Below are 24,981 nucleotides of genomic sequence, written 5' to 3' on the forward strand. Positions count from 1 at the left end.
GGTAGGAGAATCACACTTGGCCAACCAGTGAGAAATAATAAAAGGAACCATATTTTCTTCTCACATTGCTAGTAGACTATTTTAGACAATATAAATTAAATAATTTGTAACATAATGGTTGGCAGTATCTCCATAATACATTCTCTTCTGCGGTTGGTAGCTGTCTCTACACTTATTCAACATATTTCCCATATCAAAGCACAAGCTAGGTTTTCATTATACTGACATGGCTGCTGTTCTGCTATTTGAGGTAAGGATTGTTGAGAATTTAAAAATACATGTATTGAAAAAATAGCTAAGGAATGTTCTCCCTCATTCTTTTTCACCAGTGATAGCTGTTTGTCCTTTGAGAGCAGTTAATCGCTTAGTTTCCCTGTTTCCTTTTGCTAACTTAATTACTGTCACCTATACCTAGCTGTAGATAGTGTGATTGTGAAATTGTGCTTCTCCTTTATTTGAAGAGGGTAGGATGTGACAATGAGAGAGAATCTGGTCACTTCTGCTTTCTCCAGCTGCTACTTTGAACTACTTCAGTCTGCTGAGTGCCTCAGTTATAATCCATGCAATACAGACTTTTTTTCAAGAAAAAGAACCTCCTTAGTGTGTTCAGATATGTACAGAACCCTGTAACACATGTAGGGGTGCATCTGGTTGGCATCTGTATAGAGAGCTCTACAGCTCCCTGCCCCAAAAGCAGGCCAAGTAAGTTAGCAAGCCTTGTAGACAAGAAATGTAGACTAATGTTTTTTGGTTTTTTAACTGTTTTGTGTCCTGTGAAGTACAGCAGCTAAGTCTACCTGTCTTAACTGCCTAACGGGCTGCAGATGCCAGTTTGTTATAGCATATTATTTTCAACGAGGCCAAGTTCTTCTGGGTCTGGTGTGAAGATGTAGTCCTCCACAGTCTATCTAAGAATGTGTCATTGTATATAACATCTATCTTAGACGTAAGACTTTTTGTCTGGAGACTCTGTTCCCAAGAGCCTAACTAGTGAAATCCAAACAAGTGTTTAAAAACGCGATTGCATTATCTTGCACCAAAGTACAGTTGGGGGCTGAATATTTTTCCAGGTGCCTTCTGAAGAAGTCAATTTAATTTTAAAAAATGTAGAAGCGGGGTGGGACATGTCAGAATAACCTAATGCTTGTCAGCTTCATGTGTTGTCGTGTTCTTCAAGTACTCTTCAGAGGCTGGTATAGAAAGTCTGAATCGTGGGGAAGGGATCAGTGGTGTTTGGACACAGGAAAGCAGAAGTAAGTTACCTTTAATACCTCACAGAAATAGTGATTGGAGAAACTGGGATGTCAGGAATGTTAACCAGCTGAGAGTAAGTGATACTGCGTGGAAGCAGAGGATGAGTGAAAAAGGAGTGCTTTCAGTGAAGGGTAGAGGGGAAAGGGAAGACAGAGGCAGCTGAGAAGACTGGAGCAGCATTCCACCATTTTCCTGGGTCTGATTTATCCCTGTCTGTGTTTTGCTGCTGGTTGGAACTGGACCACTCCTTCCCCTTCCCACAGAGTCTGAATTCCATCAAGGGAGCAATGAAAGCAGATGAAGCAGTTATAGTGCAGGCACTCACGGGCCAGGAGACCTAACACCAGCAAAACCTTGCTTGATTGCTGTCTTGATACTGACAGGTCTGAAAACAATTTGCAAATACTTGGAGAAATGGAAAAATACTTTCATTTTAATCTCTTTAAATACTGGGTACTTAACGTCTTTACATTCTATAAATGCTAGTATTGATTACTTAGAGATGCACATTTTGGTCTTTAGACATTTGAAGGTACTAAATCTGGCCTAATGCTATTCACAAAGAAGTCGGTGGGAGCAAGGCTATGTCCATGTTGTTTGATTTGGAACATATAATCCTGTATTTGTAAATTATAACTTGTTTTTAGACTATTCTGACAGTAATGTTTTTAATGAAAGAAATGGAGGTAATATATAAAAATAGAGATCTTCAGCCACAATTTCATATTGCAGCTACATATTTTATAGTCATTAATGCTGACAAGCAGCAATGAAGTATATAGGGTAATCAAACAACAATATGTGTTTCTACATATTTGACTTAGGGAGATTTTCCATGTTTACCTTTTTTCAGAGTCTGTATTTTGTTTATATGTTCCTATTTTTTTATATCCTGAAGTCTGTCAAGTAAAAATACTTTGCTGCGATAGGTACTTTTTTTAAGTTTAGAGATTTTACAGTTAATGTGTTATTTTGTTCTGCGGGAGACAAATGATTATTTTTAAAGCTTCTTTCAGCTGCAATGGGCTTGCTACAAATGAATCGGAAGAAAGCAAGCTCTCACAACTGTTTATATTAAACAGCAAAAGAAGTAATTTGTTTATGTGATCTGTGGATGATTTATATTTTAAGCTGTGTGTAATTCTTTTCATGCTGACAAGTTGAAAGTGAGCACCACAGTCCTATGTGGATAAAGCTACCTAGTTCACTGAATTTTAGTCTGGGTTGGTGGTAAGACAGGGAAACATGTGAGAGGCTGAACTACTGGAGGGCTGGAAACAGTTAATACTTTTTACCATCCCTCCTTTGGAACAGCAAAAGCAAAGGTAGTACAGACTACAACAGGCCACTTGTTACTGTTTACTTAAGTACAAACACTGGTAGAAGTGTTTAGTCCTTGGGGAAACTCAGTGATTGAGCAAGAACGCAGAAGTTATTTTGATAAGGCATAGCAGTAGTGTGGCCAAACTATGATCATCCCTGAGCTTTAGGCAGGCCAAGGATGAAGGCCTCATATGTTTGGATCTTCCTGATGAACAAAGATAAATTCTGCTAAGAAAATAAACTCCGTATATTGGTCAATTTGGAACAATTGGTGAAAGAATTAAATTGTATATTTTAGGACTTGGCATGAGAAGTTGTGGGAAAATAGTTCAGGGTTTCTGACTCTGGCTTGATTTTTCTGTAGATCTGGAAACAGAGCAGAAAATTACTGCATAAACATATTTAACAATACCATGCTGGGTGCTGAAAATCCAAAACGAAAATTGAAACTGCATGAGAAGCAAGAGCACAGTCTCTCTTCTCACTTCAGTTTCTTAGCTTTTCACTGCAAAAAATTTCTAAGAATTTGAGCTTATTAAAAAAAAAAAAAAAAAAAGACATCAGCTACTGCAGACTTATCAGTTTTTTAGTCCCTGTGACTCTGTGCAGCGGTTCTGGTTACATTACCACTAACAGAAGGCTAAGAAGGAATGCAGTCTCTTCATTTTTCACCTCCCAAAGGATAGCCATATAGCAACGTCAGCCTTCCAGAGGAGCATCTGCAGTGCTTCTGCCACTGAGAAGGAGAATGGGCCAATTCAACTGTTTATGTATGTTTGAATGGCAGAAAAAATGTAGATAGTATGTTCACATTGAACTGTTGAATTAGGGGATGGGCAGATCCAGTAACCCAGTAACCTCTGACAGGGACATGGTGTTGAGCAGCTGGGGATGTCTGTTGATAAGCTCTGCAGCTGGCATAGCTGCAAACAGAAGAGGTTATCGCTGAACGCCTCAGCTCAATGCAGTTTTAGCTATATTGTCAAGCTAGCTAGTCCAAGCAGTAGTGTGCACAAGTGACCTGGAATACCGGATGGGAACGCCGTAACCCAAGTGCAGAGTTGCAGTGCAAGGCTAAGCACAAGTGAGTTGAGGCCCTGGTTAGGACTTGCAGACCCTGTGGTAGAACAAGTTCCAAACCCCTGGCAATTGCAGGTCCTTTTGACCTTGAGGTCTAACCCTCAACTTGCTCTTCTGCCTCTGGCTGTGTCCAGAAGTTCACTATTCCTTTATAAATGATACATTGGTTTACATCGACATCTCCCATTTGACTCCTAGAAATTTAAGGACTGGTTTTCTTTTTCAAGTTCACTTCCAGAAATACATGCATGTGTAGGCCTTAGTTGTGCATTGACTAAATGAAGTTTTGTTCTACAGCTACGTGATTGTGTGCTACACAATTTGAATAGGATTTAATAAAGCCACTCACATGCTATGGAAATTACAGTGTGAGAAACATATGCAAATCAGACAAGCATAAGCACAAACAACATTGGAATGATGCCAGCGAAAGCTTAGCTCCAGCAATAGTAACGTCAACTGCGAGCACCTTGGCCTCTTTTCCTCGCCTGTGCACTTTTTGGTTACAGCATATCAGATATACAACCTATTCCATTATGTATTTAGAAAAGGAGGAAGCAGTTTCTAATGATACATCTGCACCTGTACCTGTAACTCTGGTTTTTTGTAAACTTCATAGATAAATTAGAATTTGAAGTTGGTAGGGGCCCCATTCCCTAAAATTCGGGGTTTGCTGCTTTTAAATTTGATTGCACATTCCTGGGTTAATTTGTTTTTTATATATGTCTGGGTTTATGCTAGATAAATGCAGTTCTTCAAGAATCTCACAAATACTGTTATAAGTAACCTTGTGCCAAAATTATGAAACTGGCTGATTTTCTGAGAGGTACAATACATAATTTAATAGCTTCAGAAAAATAAGCTTAAAGAAGAGTGTGGGAAAATGATAGCCTCAGTTTTCTACAGAACAAAGTTATCTGTATGCTCAAACCACTAAACAAAAACTGCTCTCTGTGGAAAAAAGTCAACAGAATGCATGAAACATCTGAACACATTAAATTATGAAAATAAAAGGACCCAATTATAAAATTCAAAACTTGCCATGGTGGCTGTATGTATTTGCTGTTCACTATACCCCTTTAAGTTTAATTCGCTATTGTTTTCTTCTTTTTTAACTATTAGAAATGTAGAGGCCTGCCAAAATTTTACAACAAAGTCGATTTTCATACAAAAGGCATTTTGGAACATGTCTAGTGAGGGAGTGTATGGAGGGCAGGGAGGAGACTCTCTCTCATTCCCACCCTCTCCATCACAGTTTATTAAGTTACAGTTTGGGAAATTAAGTGTGCCTACAGTACAAAAAGAACTTTAAAAATGTTGCAGCTCTAAAAAAACAAAAACAAAACAAACAAACAAAAAAAAACAACAAAAAAAACCCCAAACCAAAACAGGAAAATGCTTTTTATAGAATGAAAAGAATAAAGAGCAGCAAATCATTCCACAGAACATCAACATTGGCTTGAACTTTGACTTGAACTGTAAACAAACATATTCTCAGGTTTAAATAAGTATTGTTTCTCTCTTTCCTTAACCTTTAATTGGCTTCCATTTCTTGATAATACCCTGTGAAATCCATCTGAGGATCTCCACTAAGGGAAATTGTACTTGGCTGGCTCCTTCCTTCAGAGCTGCCCTGCTGAAGGGATCCTCTCATTCCAAAGTACTGTTGACTCCAAATGCTCTAGAGCATGTGAGGTTTGATGAGAACAGTCATCCCAGACACAACGGAACTCCCACACAGAAGCATCATCTTTTTGGGGTATCATTCAAAGGCAAATTATAAAGGTGTAGGAAGTTATCAGAAGGCAGAACGTCAAAGAACAGATTGGATGAGTTATACAAAAGAAACAAGAAGAAAGGAGTTTACTGACAGAAATTGAAAGGCTCAGAACTGATGCCATGCTCATGGCATGAAGTTACAAGTCATGAAATAGGATGAGGCTTCTCTGATGTCAGAATGAGGACTTTGCAAATAAAGACTCATTAGGAAGGGAGACAGGATTCTCAAAGTATTGTGTTCTTTCCAGTTCTGGAAGGATACATTTTTGTTCCTGCTTTTATAGCTTTACAAGCAGGCAGAGTAGGTAGTTGGAGGGGAGGCAGGCTAGCTTTTAAAGAGGGTGGACAGGGATAGTCAGAGGATGGCAAAATGGCTGGGTGGTTATTGCGCCCTGGCTTACACCACTGTCCTATCAGTTGAGCCTGCCATTTCAGGAGAAGCAAAACGATTAACATCGGTTAGTACTGGAGAAGTGGCTTTCAGATGCTGGGGGATTTCCAGGCCTGACACTCTCCGATGCTGTTTCCCAATTTTTGTTCCCTCCCCATACTTTTCCATTCCAAGGACAGGCACCGGCATCCTTGAAGAAACAAAACTGAGTTTTGCTTATAGTGCTGAAAAGATACCTACTTCTACGTTGCTGTCAGTGCTGTCCTGTAGAACAATTAAGAGGCACTGGAAATAGAGTTCTTTGTGAAGACAGTAGGGGATGTCTTGCAAAGGTCTGATTAGTAAACAGTACTCTGAGATAGGAGGCTTTGGACAAAAAGGAAGAAGCTTCCTGCAAGAAGCAGGAAGGGTTTTGCTGGGGAAGAAAATAGGAAATATGAGTCACAGTTTGGTAGAAAGGAGTTAACCTCTGCACTGAATGTGTTATTTAGCAGGTTCTACCAGCCCTTTATTTTTTCTGTCTTGTTGGGTGCCATGTGTCCACTGTGCCACACTTGCTTTGGAGTTGGATGCATCTTAGCTCCGTGAGGTTCCTCCAGTTAGATGTCCTACTGTGGTAGACATTAAATATTATTAGATACACAGCAGTATGGTGCATATAATAATTTAAAAATACATAATCTAAATTTGCAGACAATGTAGGAGAAAAATGGAAGAAGTAAACAACTTATAAAAGCAAGAGGGTCATGTTAAGTCTATGGCTTGGTAAGGGATTTCAGGTGGTTTTGTGTAAGGAAGTTTGCTCATTGAGAACACAGTGGAGAAGCACTCAAAAGAGAAGGGACAGGGAGGGAAGCAGGAAGGCAGAGAAGGCATAGTGTGTGGCTCAAGTTTAAAAAAAAAAAAAGTAGTCTTGAGTAGGTACTTTCTCCCATTTTGTTTATAAGCTAGTTGTTACTGATTTAAACACACTGACAACTTGGTGACAGTTAAGAACCTTTCAGGGAAGAAAGGATTGTAAAAGAGAGAAGGCGTTATAAAAATTGGTGGATAAAATGGTATAGGGAAGTTTCGCTCTGGGAGGTCTGTTTGAAGGGAACCAGATGAATCTCCATCTCCTTTAACTCTGGTTGTCATCTTGTTCTCTGCTCTGTTACCAGCTCTCACCAATGGACTCACCTGTTCATCTCTTGTTTCTGTAACTTGTCTTCTGTAAGTACATCCAAAATCTTCTTTCCCAAATCCATTGCCTTAGCTCCCGTTATTACAGCTCCCTGCTCCATCCACCACATGTGCAATTAAGTATATACATACACAGACAAGAATTCTTTTCACTCTCTCTGATTAATCTTGCTCGTACCCTTCTGGTCCTTGTCCAGCTACTTCAGACCAGTCTGTACACGTCTGTCTCAGAGAGAGAGAGAGAGAGCACAGTGTTTCTCTTGTCTTAGGTTCTGGGCTAATTGCACTTCTGCCTTTATAGACTCCATGAGGACCACACATTTAATTGATAGGCCTCTTAACTACTGGGTTTTTTTACAGAGCAAGGCATAGGTGTTAGTTTTCTTCAGTTTGTTTCTGCAGGTCTTTGGTACCTCCAGCTCTGTGTTTGTATGCTCATTCATTCATTTACGAATGTAAATCTTTCTATCTCAATCTGACAATTACTAAGTGATCAAGCGCTTCATGGCAGACATCTAGAAGATTTGTGTAGAATAAAGACACCACAGTCAAAACCCATCATAGGACAATGAATATATAGAATCATAGAATGGTTTAGGTTGGAAAAGACCTCCAAGATCATCAAGTCCAACTGTTAACCGAACACTGCCATCCCACCACTAAACCATGTCCCTAAGCACCTTGTCTACCTGTCTTGTAAATACCTCTGGGATGGGGACTCCACCACTTCCATGGACAGCCCATTCTAGTGCTTAACAACCCTTTCTGTGAAGAAACTTTTCCTAATGTCTAACCTAAACCTGCCCTGGCGCAACTTGAGGCCATATAATATACATTCCAATTTATTACCTTATTTGCTTTTTCATATTTAAGATGCTAGCATAGATTGCACCTTTTCAGAGGTTAGTACTGTCAATATTACATGATTTTCTTACCTTTTTGTTACTTCTCTTGAAGGTGAGCTACTTGTTTTTCCTATGGGTTGAAACTCTTCAATGTCTTTCTCTCATTCCTATGTGGCATTCACAAATCCAGTGTGTAGTATCTTTTTTTAGTCTGACTCGTACTCTTGTCACCTGATGCCACATATGTGCCCTGACACATTATGACCAATATGACTTGTTTTCTATACACTAATGAAACACTTCTCATGGAGAATGTTTTCTTCATCGTGAACTCTGTAGCAAAAAACCCAGGCTTTTTTAAATTTGCTGTTCACCATCCACTGATGATTAGTAACGATAGGACTAATCTCTAATCCTAGAGATTTGCAAAGCTGAACTACTTAATTTGTAGAAACAGCATCTTTAGTTCAAGTTACTGACAGGGTACTTATATCTGTGGTGGTGTTTTTTTTTTTTAACAGATGTCTTTAATACAGTCAATGCAGATTTGTAGATAGGCAATTTTGCACATACCCAGATTATCTACTAGCTAGTTACATTCTTAATGAAAAGACATCATTAGATGGATTAATAATCTTGAACCATGGTAAAGATAGAACTGGACTCATATTTCTTTGTCTTCCCCTTCACAAATGGTATCTGAAGAGCAAAAGCCCTCCATCATTTGAATGACATTTCGTAAAGCAAAATCTAATTTCTCAGTCCATAAAACACATTGCAGTTTGTTTCTAAATCTAGCATTGATGATATTTTAAAAAATTGAACAAGTCTATAGTTACATATAGTGTTATGGAAATAACAGTGATTGTTCTTAAAATTTAATTGATGAGAGTAGGATATTTCTTTTCTTTCTGAGTTGCGTAATTTCACCCTGGAATGAGCATTACAGCACTATACCATCTCTGTCAATACCTAGCCTGAAGTTTTGTCTTATTTGAGCTGTGGGCCAATTTTTTTCCTTCCATTTGTTTTAAAAAGTGAGATGAGGAGATGGAAATGCATATATACTCCAATGAAAAATCTCATCCTAATAGTAGCTAACTTTCTGCACCTCTGAAGTTTTTCAAAAGATGGTCACCTATGGCTCTACAGGTTGTCTGTTCATATCTCTAAGCAGTAATGCCTTATATAGTAACTATAAAAATAAATAGAAATATACCTGTTTTCTTTCATGCATTTTGATTAATGCAAAACTACCATCAGCGTAGACAATTGAAGGTGAATTGAATCTTAATTCTCATTTCAGCACTTCATATTCTGGCTGTTGAACTGATCCAGGTCTTGTAGTCTCATGTTTAGGTATTATTTTCCAGTAACATGTTAGTTGCACAAGCTCTCACTTTCTTATATGAATGAATATCTGGAGTAGTAAGTTCTCAATGCCATCTATTCACAACATAGATGGTTTCTTACCAGTTATAGTAGGTATCACTGAGTTTTTCAAGCGTGAAAGTTACTGCACACAGATAAAGTACCTTTGCTGTTTCTGTCTGTGTCCTCTAAGAGTTTTGCTGGGACAAAAAAAAAAAATAATTAAAATATCTTCATTTGAGTGACAGAGCTGAAAGCATAAAGCAGAAGCTGTGTTTCAGTGTTTCTCTGAAAAAGAAAGTGGTAATCGTATTCTTCATTATGCAGTAAATTCTAAAAGCATAATGTCAGCTGCTCCAGTTGGTGTATATCAGCTACCCCAAAGTCATAATGGATTGTGTGCAAAACTTTTGTAAGATTTTGACCTACCTTCTTGTCCTCTCTCACAGTTAGGTTGGTGATAAGAGAACATGGATTCATGATAGAAATCGTATAATTAAACTGTAGGCCTGAGTTGTTTGAAAATGTGATTTATCAACATAAATGCTTCCGTATGAGCTACGTCATTAGAATCACAGAACGGCAAGGGTTGGAAGGGCCCTCGGGAGATCATCTAGTCTAACCCTCCTGCTAAAGCAGGTTTGCCTAGAGCATGTTACACAGGACATCGTCCAGGTGGGCTTTGAATATCTCCAGAGAAGGAGACTCCACAACCCCCCTGGGCAGCCTGTCCCACTGCTGAGTCACCCTCAAAGTAAAGAAGTTTTGGGATAAGTTTTACCTGTCCAGAAAACAGATTGCTAAGAGAACTTCCATACTCACATTCTCCAGTCTTCGACTGAAGAATGAGTCAACTACTGTCAGATTTTAAATTTTGCTTCTGAAGTTAAGTTTCTCTGGGACATTTGAAGCTGAAGTGAGTGCATTGTCACTTCTTGCCTGACAGGTTAAGATGGATTCAGTCAAGCTGCAGTGCTTTCTGTGTAGGTCTGATTCCAGGGTGTCTTCCATATAAATCATCTCCTCTAGTCACTAGATAAATCTCAAAATTCCCCAAACTTGTTGTTCTTCATAATTTACAATTTCTAATTCCCAAAAGCTTCATTGAAAGTTAAGACTTTGGGTGTTTATTGGTGTGTAAATCTTAGAAACAACTTGGTCTTAATGGATGAAAGTGGCAATACCCCATTCCTTTCCTTTTGTGCTTGAATAATGAAGAAAACTTGTAACACTTGGTGGAGTTGCAAGTGAAGATACTGGTGGATTTTTAGTGGCTTCTGGTGGACATTAGTGACTTATGTGTCCATTGCATTCAATTCAAAAGGCTGCAAATAGTAGGAGCTGATGAGCAATTATATGTTTGCATCTTTCCTTTTCTATTCGGAGGCAGTAACATCTAGCAAAGGAGCAGGATGAAGTTCTATGACTGGCAAATATTTTAGTAGTGCCATTAAGAATTATCAGAGCCTGCAGGGCTCTGATTAGCCCTCGTAACAGGATTTTCAGTATAGCTTTCATTTGTCATGCTCTTTTACTAAAAACATTAACCTTTGTGTCTTCTTTGAGCCCTTAATGTTTTAGGCAACTAGTGGAGATTATTGGTGGCGCAGAAACTTCTAGAAGCTCATTTATCAACATAACATATTTAAGAATATTGCAAATGACAATCACCTTTTTAAATAACAGAAATATTTTAAAAGTGGCAACTAAAATGTTTCCAGTTCTTACAAAAAGCTGTTATTTTGTGAAACCATTTTCCCAAGCAGTAACAGGGAAGCACACAGAAGAAGAGGGGAAAAAAAAAAAACAAAACGAGCATGTATGTGGTATAGAAGTGTTATGGCCATACGGGGTGGCTCTTCATTTGGCACCTCGAACAATTCTTTCTTCCTTTGCCTTTCAGATATGCACAAGCCTGCTTAACCTCTTTCCCATGGCATCTCAGAAAATTCCTGTCAGCTTGTGGTTTTTCATTGATGATGGTATTTCATTAGTGTAGAGTTAATGAGGAAAGCTCGCTATGACCAGCAAAACCAAGTCATAGAACCTTACAGTTCTACCATACAATCTTTGCCAAAGTCTGTTATCTCTACCTAAGAAAAGGGTAATATATTTTAGTGTTCTTTTTTTTCTGATGTTAAAAATTACTTAATTCAAATATACTATCAGTGAGTCTGTATTTACATAGTTTGGGCTTCTACATCAGTCTAGAGAGAAGAAAAAAGAGGAGTGGTGAAAAGCAATACTTTTTTTTCCTCAGCTGTTACATCTGTTTCACAGGGTGATTCTCTTCAGGGTGGTGATGATTCTCCGTTCTCAGACTCCATTACATTGGAACAAACAACAAGTAATATTGGAGTCTCAAGTGGACGTGTCAGCCTATGGATGCAGTGGATGTTGCCAAAAATTACTATAAAATTGTTTGCTCCTGATCCTAGAAGTAATGGCACAGGTATTCAGCATTTTCCCCTACTATACTATTTTAAATTCCATACATTTTTCTACAGCACAGTATTAGGTATTCAGAGCATTTATTGACTATCAAACACTGTAATGCAGAAACAATGGGTTGGATCGATATTTTGAACTAGAGTAACAAGCTGTAGTTAGGTTAGTGCATGTAATCAGAATTCAGTATTGTTCTTTGGCATAAACTTCCCCCTCTATGTGGAAAGATGATCATATTAAACTGGAGGTAAGTTGGATATTTTACTTAAGAGTGCTGCATTTATTGCCTTAGAAGCAATCATGTTTCATTGTGATATGAGTTAGTAATACGTTTTGTGTATGTCCATGTATAAACATGCAGTTTTATATTGATAATTTAAAATTTAAAATTAATATAATCATCATAATATAATCCTTAAAGTCATAGGAAGTTTAAGATGTTTAAGAGTTCAGTGTAGAAGTTTCGACTTCTATGTTGAAAAGACAAATATGTGTCATACACAGCTTCTCTTTTTTTCTTTGAGATTAAAGTTGGATTATCATCCAGTTGGTAATTGTTGAAAGGAACTCAGATTCTATAAATGCACTGCAGGACTTAAATTTATTTATTTATTTATTTTATTTTTTAGGAAGCATTGCTGCTTAGTAATTAAAATTGTTATTATATAAAAATAAGGAGACTAATGATTAAAGCTAATTTTCAAAGAGCTGTACTTGAACTTTTGATTTTAAAAAACTAATTACATGAAAGAAATCTCAAGTATTGTTAGAGTAACTATCTTGGCAAAAATTTTTTTACATTTCTTTCAGGAATTATACTATGAACACCTGAGCTAGAACCACCATATATAAGTCTCTCTATACAATTGTATAAAAAGGTTTGGATTCTAGGATTTTTTCTGGTTCCTATCTATGGGACACTTGAATCAAAAAGTGCGTTATGAAAAAAACTCTTGACTAGAAGTAGCATCATCCTATTTACTAAATGTAGTGTCTCAGATACGTTTCTTCCTTAAAAACTTACAAGTTTCACATTAATAACTAATAATTTTTATTTTCTTTGACTATTGCAGAAGTTTGTGTTGTCAGTGAATTAGAAGATCTTAGTGCCTCAGTGGATATGCAGGATGTCTATACCAAAATCAAATGTAAAATAGAAAGCTTCAATATTGACCATTACAGAAACAGGTAATTCCTGGGAGTTATTCTGCTTTACTTTCAGGCTGAAAGAAGAAGGCAGGTGGTTTTTTTTCTTAATTCGTAACTTGAATTTAAGGTAATTGTTCAATTTCAGTGAAACTATATTAACCTTTTAAGTAATAAAAATCAGAATCACTTTTTGTCAGAATAACATCTGATTTCAAAAAAATACATAGAAATCATTACAAAGCAAGAGAGCGTTTTTTCACACTTACTGCTCTGTTGGTCCATTAAACAAAAACTATTCATTTTAGCTGAACTTTTGAATGGGAAATTCCTTAAATATTGCTTCATGATTTGTTAGCGAGTGACAATATTTAATGATTTATGGTACCATACTCTTAGATATTAAAAAGAAGTTTCTAAAAAAATGGAGCTGGTTTTTTTTTTTTGCTGTGGCTTAGCAACACTGTACACAGGAACTGAGCTAATTATCTGTGTCTGTGTGACACTGCATAGTGCTATGCACACACACGAGTAAAATTCCAGTAATTCATATCAGCCCATATAGCATCAGTATAATGTATATTTAGGGTAGGTAGTTAGGCCTGTTATGTGTATTGCAACTTTAGCAGGTCTTATTAGTTGAATAGTTTGCTGCAGCAATGTGACTGCATCCATTTGGCAACCAGGCATGCAGTTCTGTAGAGAGATTGTGTGTGCCACCTTCCAGCTCATATTGGCCATGCACAGTATTGACAAAATAAGAGAGAGACTATGTAGTCTTTGGTGAACTGGGTTAGTGTTTGCCATGACAGATCAACAGATTCTGTTATGGGAGCCAGAAATTAAGAGAAAATACAATAGTTGTGTTACTCCCTGAGAGGGAAAAAAAAATTAGTTAAAAAGTTAAAAGCTTCAGAACATTTTTTGGCATTGAAAATGACTAAAATGCTTAGGAGTACAAATCATTTTGACTTAAGAGCCAATGTCTGCAAGGTCTTGTTGGCCACTCACTGTTCCCTGTGTACAACAGGAAGGAGATTTAGTATCAATTTAGTGAAGTTGCCAACATTTCTGAGAATTTTTTTTTGATCAGCCATCTAAAAAAAACCACTTTGCATTCCTGTTCTTTTGTGTCTCACAAATGCAGTTATTGCTCGTACATACTGCAATATTTGATAATAAAAATTTGTACTTTATGTTTTAAAATCTTTTAAAATCAAGTCATGATGCTTTAAAATGCTTTGGAATCTCAGTAGCTACGTGCTCTTAACAAGCTTCTTTGTCCGCAGATTCTATGGAAAGCTTGAGAGAAGGTACTTCACTCCCAGGAGCCTAATGCTCCATTAGACATGTTTGCAACTCCAGCTTGTTCTTGTTTGCTAAAGTTATATTAAGGCTTTAAAAACCAAAAAAAGTTATTCCACTAGACAAAGTTGTTACTGTTCTCATATATTTCATAATCTCTTCAGAGTACCTTTCTCTATCTTTAAATCTCTGTGGACTAAAACCAAAAGCAGAGAACAGATAAGGTGAACATTCTGTCTTCCAGGCCAGGGGGAGACTGGCAGTCAGGACATTTTGAAGGAATATTTCTACAATGCAGAGAAAAGCTTTTGGTGAGATTTCTTTAGTAAACTAAGGTGTTACCTGAATAACTTCTCTTAAGCAATGTATCTTTCTTTATTAATATATGTTAAAAAGAATGATTACAAGAACTGTAGTACAAAGCACACTTTAATACTTAATAGCTCATTTTTTTCTAAATAACTATATGATTTTGTAACATATGAGTACAGCTTTTTGTTCACTGTTTCTTGGTTCTTGTAATCATTCTCCTCATTGTAATAAAGCTATCTGCTGAAAATCCAGGGAAAAGTCCCTTTTCTGTATGCAGGATTTTACTATACTTTTATTCTCTTATGTCTTGACGTCTAGCTATTGATTGTCCTTTCACATGAAATTTTACGAAGTTTCCCTTTTTTTTTTTTCATCAATTTTTTGCTTGATCTGTTTGAATTTCAGCTTTTTAGGAAAAGGTATGGCATAGGCTTTATCTTGCAGTTGCATAGAACTGTGCAAGTTTAATGTAATTTTTTTCTGCTTAAAGCAATTTGTTTTCTTTTTTTTTTTTTCTTTTTTTATTTGCTTTTTGTCTTCCCCTCTTCCATGCCTCGTTCATTACCTCAAGCCTTGGGGAAGATTCTTGGTCTCTGGGGCAATATGGAGGTGTGTTCCTTTCCTGTACTGACAAGCTGAACAGACGTACCTTGTTGGTTCGACCCATCAGCAAGCAGGACCCTTTCAGTAATTTCTCTGGCTTCTTTCCCTCCGTAAGAATCGTTTTAAAAACTTTTACTACAGAACTTCCACTAACAAATGCAAGTTGGAGTCTTTTAGTTTCTTTTAATCTAAGGGTTTCTTTTTTTACTGAATATATTTATTGCTTTTATTGTTTATTAGTTGTGTTATTTCCCTCTTACCCTTTAGTAATAGTTGTCATTTTTTAGTAGATGTGGGAATGAGGGTTGATGGTTCACAACATGGTACATAACAGCCCTCCACTGAAGTCAGTGGGATTCTTTTATATTAAAAGTGAGCACGTACAGCAACGCTTGGAGACCAAATGTGTAAAAGGCAGTACTGCACGCTGCATTTTGCTGATGTAATTCTGCTATCTGCTTAGGGATTTAAATACTTTGTATTACTGCAATATACCCTTATGCAGCCTTTTCAAATTACTGCTTACGATAATGCAACAATTAACAATTTCATAATTGAGTCTTTCTTTTGAATGTTTGGAGCGTTACTTGCTGATTCAGAATATCTCAGTGTGAGATATTTAACCACCTTTTTTCTTGCCTGTTTATCCTTGAAAGACCTTATATGTTAGGACATTGGGCTCTTTGTCATCGCAAATGTATGGCTGTATAGAATCTCTTTATGTTAGTGGAAGTACTGTGTGGTCTGATTTATTTTCATCATGAATATTGATTTGTAATGCTTTCTCTTATTCTGTTTATTTCATTTCTTATAGGAAATTAACTTACTAATTTGTTTTAATTCACTTAATCATGAAAGCATCCCGTTTTTCAGCATTTAAGCTATGTATCCTGCTTATTTAAGAAAGAAATGTTGTTCTTCTATTATTATTATTATTACATTAAATTGGTTTTAATCAAATTTAAGATGCTGAAGGAAGCAACTACTTGCAAAGTATAGTTGCTCACGTGATTAAAGCTAATACTTAAACTTCTAGAATTCTATCAAAATGTTTATTTTTAATGTTAAAAGAATTGTTTTCTACATTTTTCACTCAGTAACAATGTATGAATGAAAGACTTTCATAGATGAATATGAAAACTGTGTATACATCTTCTGGGAGCTAAGCATCTAACTGTCATCTTTAGCTAGAAAATCTGTCCTAAGTGAAGGAATCTGCTATTTCTAAAGCACAGTGCTATGTAGCTTTATTTAAGTGATGTGCTTTAGCATGCAGTACAGCTTTCTCTTTAAATACTCAGAGGTGATGAGGGCAAAACCAACTCAATTCTCAGAGTATTTACACCCATGTTTAGATGGAGTGAAGCTATCTCAGCATCCAAGCGTTATTTTAGCACTTTGGTATTTGCACATACAGAAGTAACAATGCAAGGGAGTAAGATCTACTTCTGAAATGTCTAAAGTGAAGGAGAAATCAAAGTATATAACTGTGTGAAAAATTATCAGAAAATGTTTGGTAAATTCAGATTCTTGAATATGTGGGGTTTTTTTGACTCATCGGATTTGAATTTCATACAGCATAAATAATCAGAAAAGAAAAAAATATTCAGCAATTAATAGTTTTAGCTGAAGTGTGGACACACTATAGACAAATTGTCCATTCAAAAAATGAAAGAAATTTTTTCTACTATTCAGAGACAGTGGAAAGTTATTAGAAAATAGAGAACCTTAAACTTCCTAACTAACAGAGAATATGGCAGTTGATGCATGTTATATGTGTACATTTTTGCAGTAGGTTGTTTTTTTTATTTTTTTTTTTTTTTTTCCTTGAAACAGACAACTGCAAAACTTTTAGATGGCTCACACCAACAACATGGATTTCTTTCTCTCACTTATACCAAAGCTGTGACAAAAAATGTCCGGCACAAACTGATATCAAGAAATGAACGAAGAACATTCCACAAGCTATCTGAAGGTCACACTGATGGTTCTCCTCACTTTCTTCATGAGATCCTTCTTTCTGCTCAGGCCTTTGATATGGTCCTCTGTTTTCCGTTGCTTAATGCGATTGCGAGCATTTTTCAAGCCAGGTTGCCGAGGAGCCAAAAGGAGAAAAGAAAATCACCAGGCCAACCTATGAGGACTCATGCTCTAACTTCCCGCAACTTGCCTCTGATTTATATCAACACTGGTGTAATAAGAGTCTTCTTTCCCAAAAATGAGGAAGATTGTTGTACTGCAGAAGGTACAGTATTTTATTTTAGAGATTTTTTTTGCTGTTCAGTATTATAGACAAATACTCTAACTTAGTTAAACCATTGACCATTGCTAAGGCCTTCAGTTTTAAGGGTCAGGGTTAGCAAACATCTAACATTGGTGCTACAATTCTGCAGACTTGCTGAAAGGCTTTTTGTAGGTATTCATTTGATCTTTGCTTTCCCAGTACCTATAGAGTTGGCATTTAAAATGTGATTATAAAAAAAAAAAAAAAAAAAAAAAAAAAAAAGAAAAAAAAAAAAAAGAAAAAAAAAAAAGAAAAAGTCAATTGTGGAAAGAGAAGAAAGAGAACACAACCCAATTCTGCAGTGGTGATTCTTGCGTCACCTCTCATTACACTGATATGGGTTCAGTCTTCCGTAGACGCCTGTTCCAGCGATGGAGTGTAAGCAGGGAGCCTTAGTTCTTGCGGAAATGGGAACTGAGAAAACCATGCAATAGTGAAGCAGATAGATACTCTAATTCAGTTTGGAGAAGGTTATTAAAGTGTACCTTGTGAATGATGCCCAACAGATGGTACAGTTCATCATTTATTTAGTAAGTCTTAGTTGAAGTTATTCAGACTCCGTTATGTTAGAGACTTTCAGGTGTTTACAGAGGTGTGGGCAGTGTAAGCTGTTCTTTCACACAACAATAAGTAGCTACTTGATCTATGCATAATCCTTTTTCTGTAAGAAATTGTTTTCCCTTCATACCTAAAATATATTTACATCCCTATTACAATCTTTATATATAAATAAAGAGACACTCACGTTAAAATTACACCTTGTAACAGCTAGAGGGAATGCGATCGCTTCCATGACCAACAATTCTTCTAGACTTTAAAAAAAAAAAAAAAAAAAAGGGAAAAAGTATTTTACTGGTATCATGACATGTTTACGTAAGACCTATAGGTATGGGTTTTTTTTTTTTACCATTATGTACAATAGCGCACAATATAATCCTAAGAGTATAGTCTTTAGATTTTTCTCATAACCTAATTGCAAGAAGTGCAGACAGTGAGAATTTACATAGATCGGGTTTTTGCCAGCATCCTCTAAATTTTCCAACTGGGAATGCTGAAAACACAGGAAGATAAAATTAGACTGGCTGTGCTGGCAAGAAAGAATTATGATTCTGGTTGGAAGGGAGTTCTAGGGCATGCTGTCAAGGAAATATTTTTTTTGAAGTATGTTTTTGTAGCTCTGTGCTGTATACTTCATTAAAAAGAAATTGCAAAAAAACTTTGTCTTGTTGCTATCCCTTGCTTGAAAATGCATGCAAAGAACAGAATTGCCATGGTTAAACATGGATGTAGGAAGAAAAACTCTGCTTTTAAAGAATAATGCTAGAGATGACCTTTGCTAAATTAATAAGAAAGCCAGCTAACCTCTTCCACTGGAAAATTCTGAAATATCATCACTATGAAAATCAGTATAATTCTCCTTTCATTTCTTCTTTCACCCCATATTTTCCCAAACTCACATCTGTTTCTGAATGTGAAATAAATCGCTTCTCTCTTCTACTGCTTACTGTCTTCAAGAACAATAGAAGTTAGAAACAATAATAAGGATTAAAGGCTGAATATGACCCATGTTACTGGTGTGCTAGGTCAGAAGTGTGTTATATATTTCTGAGATATGCCCCCATAAGACCTCATTCATAATTTATTGATTAAGAGATGTTTTTTTAATCCAATAAGGTTTGCATGTTTAAAGTTGTGATCACTGTAGTAAAAGTATAAAAACAATGACCTCTGTTTCTCTTCTGGTCAGTTTTCTGCTGTTCATACCTTGTACCTAGTGATAGCTACCAAAACTATCCTCCCCCCAAAAAACACATGTAATTGTGACTTTACATACAGAGTTAAATCTGTTCTTTATTTTGCAGTCCAAAATGAAACTTGCATAATGAACTGTGGTACACAAACACTATGAAATCATGAAAATCATTATTTTTCTCCTGAGGAATTTACATACACACATGCATGAATACACCCACACAATTTTATAACATTTTAGTTTTATGGTTTTTGCAGCAGCACCAGATTAACATTTCTTTTTGTGGTGGACTTGAGGGCAGCATTCTATCCTAGGCAATAAGCAATGCTGCTTTCCCTCAGAGTTTGATTTGTTAATACATCAAGTGGTGTTCCAAGCTCTGGCCAGCAGCCCACACTTAATTAGCAATGAAGTAAAGACAACTAATTATGTAAAAGCAATATATAACAAATAGAAGCAAGAAATACTCTGTAATAGAACACTATAAATAAAAATTTTCAATTGTGAAAAAATGAGAAGTGGTGAAGACAAGGAAAATCCACATCTGGCTGGTTTGAGGACTATAGGAATTCTTTTTAATATGTACTAGGAGTAAAATACCAGGAATTGCTGGAAAGGAGATAACAAACTTGTTGATAGTGAAAAAGGGAAGGCAGCATACTGAATAAACGTGTGTCCTGCATTTGTAAAGTGATATATTCTTGTCACATGAGCATGATACTCTACTTTGAAGTCTGTCATAACATATGGTCTGTAACACCCTCCTTGCTTACTATTAAACAGCTTCAAATCAGTCAGACTGAGTAACTTGTGCTCAGGGATCTTAGTCTACTGAGGCTAATTTTTAACACACCTTGGGAGAGCAGGTTTTAGACAGCTGAAAGTATATCTAGTAAAATGAAAAGTGTGATGTGCAAATAAAATTAAGACAGGTAGTTTTATTGCTGTCCCTCAGAGAACATAAAGGAAAAAAATCTATTACAGGATAATAAAGAATTGCATATTTGTTACGTGATAATAAAAATAGATTTACGGAAAATTAGTCATGTTAAACACATCTGATTTCCATTCTTCATTATGGTTACAATTCTTACTTGATAAAATGTTTTCGAAGATTTGATAGGCCTAGACTTTTGTAAGGAGTTGGACGTTGTGTCTCACGGTATTCTGATTTAAATGCATCCCCATACAATACCTGTGGAAATGTTACATTAATTAAAAATGGCTAAATAGAGGTCTAAAAAAGATTGTCAGTTGCGAATAATAAGTGAAAATGGTATTTAATAATCTGAATGTAAATATAAAACCGCTGCTGCTAGCATCAGTGTATGTTGCAAAGAATTTCCATAGGAAATAATGTTAAGGACTCTATAGGCCATCTGGATCACTGTCCTTACATTGCTGTTTGTAGAAAATATACTAAATCTTCTAAAGCTAAAGTTATATATCAAGAACAAAATTTATGCAGGCTATATCTTCAGGACTGGAGAGACCATCCTGGGAAACAGTATCTGAAAATGGCTTAATGGTCACAGTGGACTTGGCGAAAAGATTATTTCTTACTGGAGGTAGTTGTACTTCTGCATATGGCAGATGATGGAGTAGCTTGTCCAGTTTGCTTCCTATTTAAAAATGGGTATTGGTAAAAGTGGAGAGGGTGCTGAAAAGCACCACAAATGTTAATCAAGTGCTGGAGAAGAAGCCTTACAAGGAAGGATTAAAAGACCATAATGTATTTAGCTCAGCAAAAGAAGACTGAGATGAGTGGGTGAAAATAAGCGAGGTCATGAACAACATTATTATACTTGGGTCTGTAAGTTTTTCCTAGATTGTACTTACATTGTGTAGTGTAGACCCTTTCCCCCTCAATTTTTTAAATATTTATTATGACTGTGATTATGTTTACTACATTATTCCCATATTTTGAAAAGCTAATGGGAGAATTCATGGGTTAACGGATGGAGATAGGAATTCATCATCCTAAGTCATGACTCAGATTATCACTCATTAGAAACCAGCTGAAAATATTAATGCCTGTAATTCTTTTTGGTTTAAGGTTGACTTAATTTCTTGACCTAGAGGAATCTGTGCATGAAAGAACCATGCCCAGCCTTGAAAAAAAATCCTAAAGCACTTTACATAATAGAGACCATGATGAGTAGTCAGTCCTGTGTTTATTTTGTTTTGCTAAGTGTCAGAGACAAATTAAAATTCTTAGCCTGAGTTATATTTTATTAAGAACCACTTCTCAGAATAAGGCATTTGCCACCTAATTAAGTTGCAATTACAATCTGAAGTATATTTAATACCTTCTGTCCTTTTTCTTATACTCTGCTTTGGGGACTAAAGGATTTGACTTTGCTTTTTAAGTAGATGAGGTTCTTTAAGTAAATAGCTTGTGTTCTGATTTAGTTATGTGTTGGAACTTGTGTTACCACTCTGCTGATGTTTACTGTGGTATTCCCAACAATTGTTTCAAAATATACTAGAATTTCTGTGAATACTGTGATTTCTTATATCTGTTTAAAAATATACTTGTTGTCTTATTCACCAAGACATTGATGGGGCTAGAGAAGCCATTTTTTAAGCTCATAGATTTCTCTGGTTCTTTCCACACCAAGCATTTCAACCTTCAGTAAAATATTTAAACTGTTCTGCTACTATCATTTTGTTTTCAGAACTCATATATGAGAGTCTTGCAGAATTTCCTTGGGCGTGGGAGCAAGCTTGATGTCGTTCCATCCTTGTTACGTATCACACTGGTGCTGAAGTGAACCATTTCACTTTGGATGATGAACTCATCGGGCTTGCATCATGTTCTCAGGAGCTTCCTAGTTACTGTGGAGTCTTCTGAGCAGAACCTTATCCACATGTTTTGTGTATGTCTCCTGAGAAGGAGGTGCAGTAGACTCGGTCTTTTCCTGTAAGGAAACTTCACAGGCTTTGTTTATGACAAGAAATGTGGTGCTATTTTTTTCTGGGCAGAACTTTGGTTTTCTATCTAATACGCCCACTGCTTTTAAAACTAAGAACTTGTACATGTGGCTGAAATTTGAATATGATGGAGATGAAGTGGAAAGCAGAGATTTTTCTTCTTGGAGTAATTTTGTTATTGATGTGGAATTTACTGTCCACTACTACATCTTGTTCTTTGTATATGTGTCAGATTTCAGATTCTCTTGTTTCAGTCCTTGTGTTTGAACTTTTCGTGTGTGTTGCAACCCATACCAAGTGCAACTAGGATGGTTACTTTGTAACATCCTGCGGTGTTTTACATCTAAAGGACCCAGGTCCATAATAAAAAGGGTGCATGATGCAGAGTGCTTTACATGCTGATATTTCAGCAGATAATAGTTGGAGAAATGGACAGATCACAAAGAAGTCTGTGGGATCAAAATCATTTTGGACAAAAAAAAAAAGAAATAAAAAAGCATCAGCAAAAATGAGAAGTCACAGACCAGGATTTAGTTGAGTGATAAAACTCTGTGGGGAAATTAAATTACGCTACTTTTTTCTTTTATGTACCACAACAGTGCTATTGATTTTATGGATTTTTATTTTTTTTTTTTTCTGCATTAGTTGTTGCTTCTGAGCAGAACTGAATCCTTAGCGGATATTCTTACTTAGATTCTTTTAAGAAATAGTTTTTCAGTGTTTCTGCTGTGTGCATTTGACTTTTAATCAAACACATATTTTCTCTTCTCCGAACTACAGCTAATCCAGCAATTAAAGAAGACACTTTGGTGCTCAAGATTGGATCTGTCTGTATGGCTCCTCAGGCTGACAACCCTCTCAGCAGAGCTGTGCTCAGAAAAGACATTTATCAGTAAGTGTTGGGGGAGGGGTTTGGGTTTTCATATATGGTCTCAGAAAAATTCATTTTGGGAGAATTTAATTGATCAATAAAATGGGTATGTGCAGCCTGTAAAAATACTTTTCACATACAATCTTTTGATATTCAAAACCAGGTTTTTCTGATTTTCTTCACTTGTGGGCTTTCAAATCCATTTAGACAAATCAAGTTCTTCTGTGAAGTGCTGATGAATAACAGAATTTAAATGTCAAGTCATTACAAAGCTTAAGCACACAGATGAGAATATTTTAAGAGGCTTTATTTTATTCAGCTACTACTAAGTTCACCTAAGAGAAAAAGAAATTTTTTTGTGACTACCAAAGTGCTCAGTAGCAATATAGCGTGAAGGAGATAGACCTTAATAATATAAATGGTAAACATATATTAAAACTGTAGGATTCTTGATGCCACGTAGATCAAAGCTGAAAGGAACGCAAACTTCTAAGGAGCTCTTGCCCAGTAAACACATTTTCTGTGAAAATGTCATGCTCTGGATTGTGTCACTAAGTATGTGCAAACCACACTAATCATATATAGGCAGCAAAACTGGTGAACATATGTAATCAACATGATAAAAGTAATATATGATCCTTACTAGAGTTGGCACTGTTGCCAGACATGAAAGTATGGTTGCAAATAATACCAAGTGAGAAAAGTCACAGAAATACAGATGAACAAGTGTCATACTTCCCGTTGGTCTGTTTTTCAGATGTGGCAATATTTTTAACTACTTCATAATGCTCTTCAATAGAAATTACAAACATCAAAATCTTTTCCCAGCAGTAAAACATTTACTGCCTAGAAAATGACAGCAAGTTTTACTTTTTGTGAAGACTAGGAATTTTAGGAGACCATGAAATATCTCCAGTTTCTCTTCTGATCACTTAGAAGTCGTAAGAGAGTCTTTTTCTTCATGTTTCCATGTGGAAATATTTATATTAGTGTTTTTGCTTGCATGTTTGGTTATAGTAGTGTTATAGTAGTTTATCTTTTCTTTTTTTTTTTTTTTTCTTTTTTTAAATGAGCGTTGTATCTTTTGTATTATGGAGCTTTCATGGAAGAATTCTTACAGCCTGGCACCAGCAATAGCTTTGGGTGGCTGGGTATGAGCCAATTCTTGGTGTGAGATAAGAGTGATCTTCCCGACATCTTCCTGCTTCTGCCCTCTCTGTCCGAGGAAACTCCCATCTGATATCTGCTTTGAGAGTTACAGAACCAAATGTAGGTTTTCTTCTCACAGCAAGCAAAAATTCATCAGAAAAATCCCCTATTGTAAAGTGGAATCTGCAAGTTCTAGCTTCCGTCAGATCATTTCTGTCACCTCAGGGAACTGTGCAATGTTCCTTGTATGCACATCACAAATCAGTCAGTAGGCAGCAGGAGGGATGTGATTTACATCTAAAAATCAATGAAGCTATCCCAGTTCACATTTTTGAGTCTGATATCTTTGCATCTGTGGCTTTACCCAAAATGCAGAAATTCTGTGCTTTTAAACCAGAAGTCGCTCAATTGCTTAAAGGTTCTGATGCCCTTTTGCATTATGGGTCTCTGGGTCTTATAATACACGAATGTTCCTGACTAGATTTGTGCAGCGTATGGTTGGGTTTCATAGTTTTATACAGTTATGATATGCTCCAGTCCTCCCTTAGAAATCAAGACACCAAATGGGTAAGGTAGAAATAAGCACTGGGCCACTGACGTCTCTCATCTGACTGTTACTGGCTTCTTTGTGACCGGTCTCACAACATCATCGCTTCCTGAGAAATGTCTGCCATTTTCAGTAATTTCCTCTAACTGCTTCAGTGACCGTTCTTCTAATTTCTCAGCAGCTGTCAAATGACTCAGTCTTATCTTTGTTCCTTTAATCATCCAATTATACTAGCTTTAGTGTTTTTAAAATACGTCGGGGCAGAGTGTCAAGTTACTCTGCAGAGTTTTATGAGACAATATTGAAGCTGGTAGTGGGTGGTCTTTTGGTTTGGGAAGAGGGTTTCTATTTCTATCCGTTTAAGCAAGCTTCAACACTTTTGAGTGGTACAAATTAGTATTTTT

General features: G+C 36.4%; 1 protein-coding gene across 1 annotated transcript in view; it reads left to right on the forward strand.

Annotated features, from left to right (window-relative positions):
* VPS13B (vacuolar protein sorting 13 homolog B) overlaps positions 1–24,981 on the forward strand; it is a 482,902-nt gene that overhangs the window by 265,087 nt on the left and 192,834 nt on the right. The window contains exons 25-29 of the mRNA XM_035893844.1: positions 11,506–11,677; positions 12,747–12,861; positions 14,369–14,435; positions 16,876–17,284; positions 22,791–22,902. Of these exons, the coding sequence (XP_035749737.1) occupies positions 11,506–11,677; positions 12,747–12,861; positions 14,369–14,435; positions 16,876–17,284; positions 22,791–22,902 (875 nt within the window). The remainder of the gene's footprint in view (positions 1–11,505; positions 11,678–12,746; positions 12,862–14,368; positions 14,436–16,875; positions 17,285–22,790; positions 22,903–24,981) is intronic.

Source organism: Egretta garzetta, unplaced genomic scaffold (assembly GCF_000687185.1).
Source record: "Egretta garzetta isolate BGI_Z169 unplaced genomic scaffold, ASM68718v1 scaffold154, whole genome shotgun sequence".
Classification (NCBI taxonomy): Eukaryota; Metazoa; Chordata; class Aves; order Pelecaniformes; family Ardeidae; genus Egretta; species Egretta garzetta.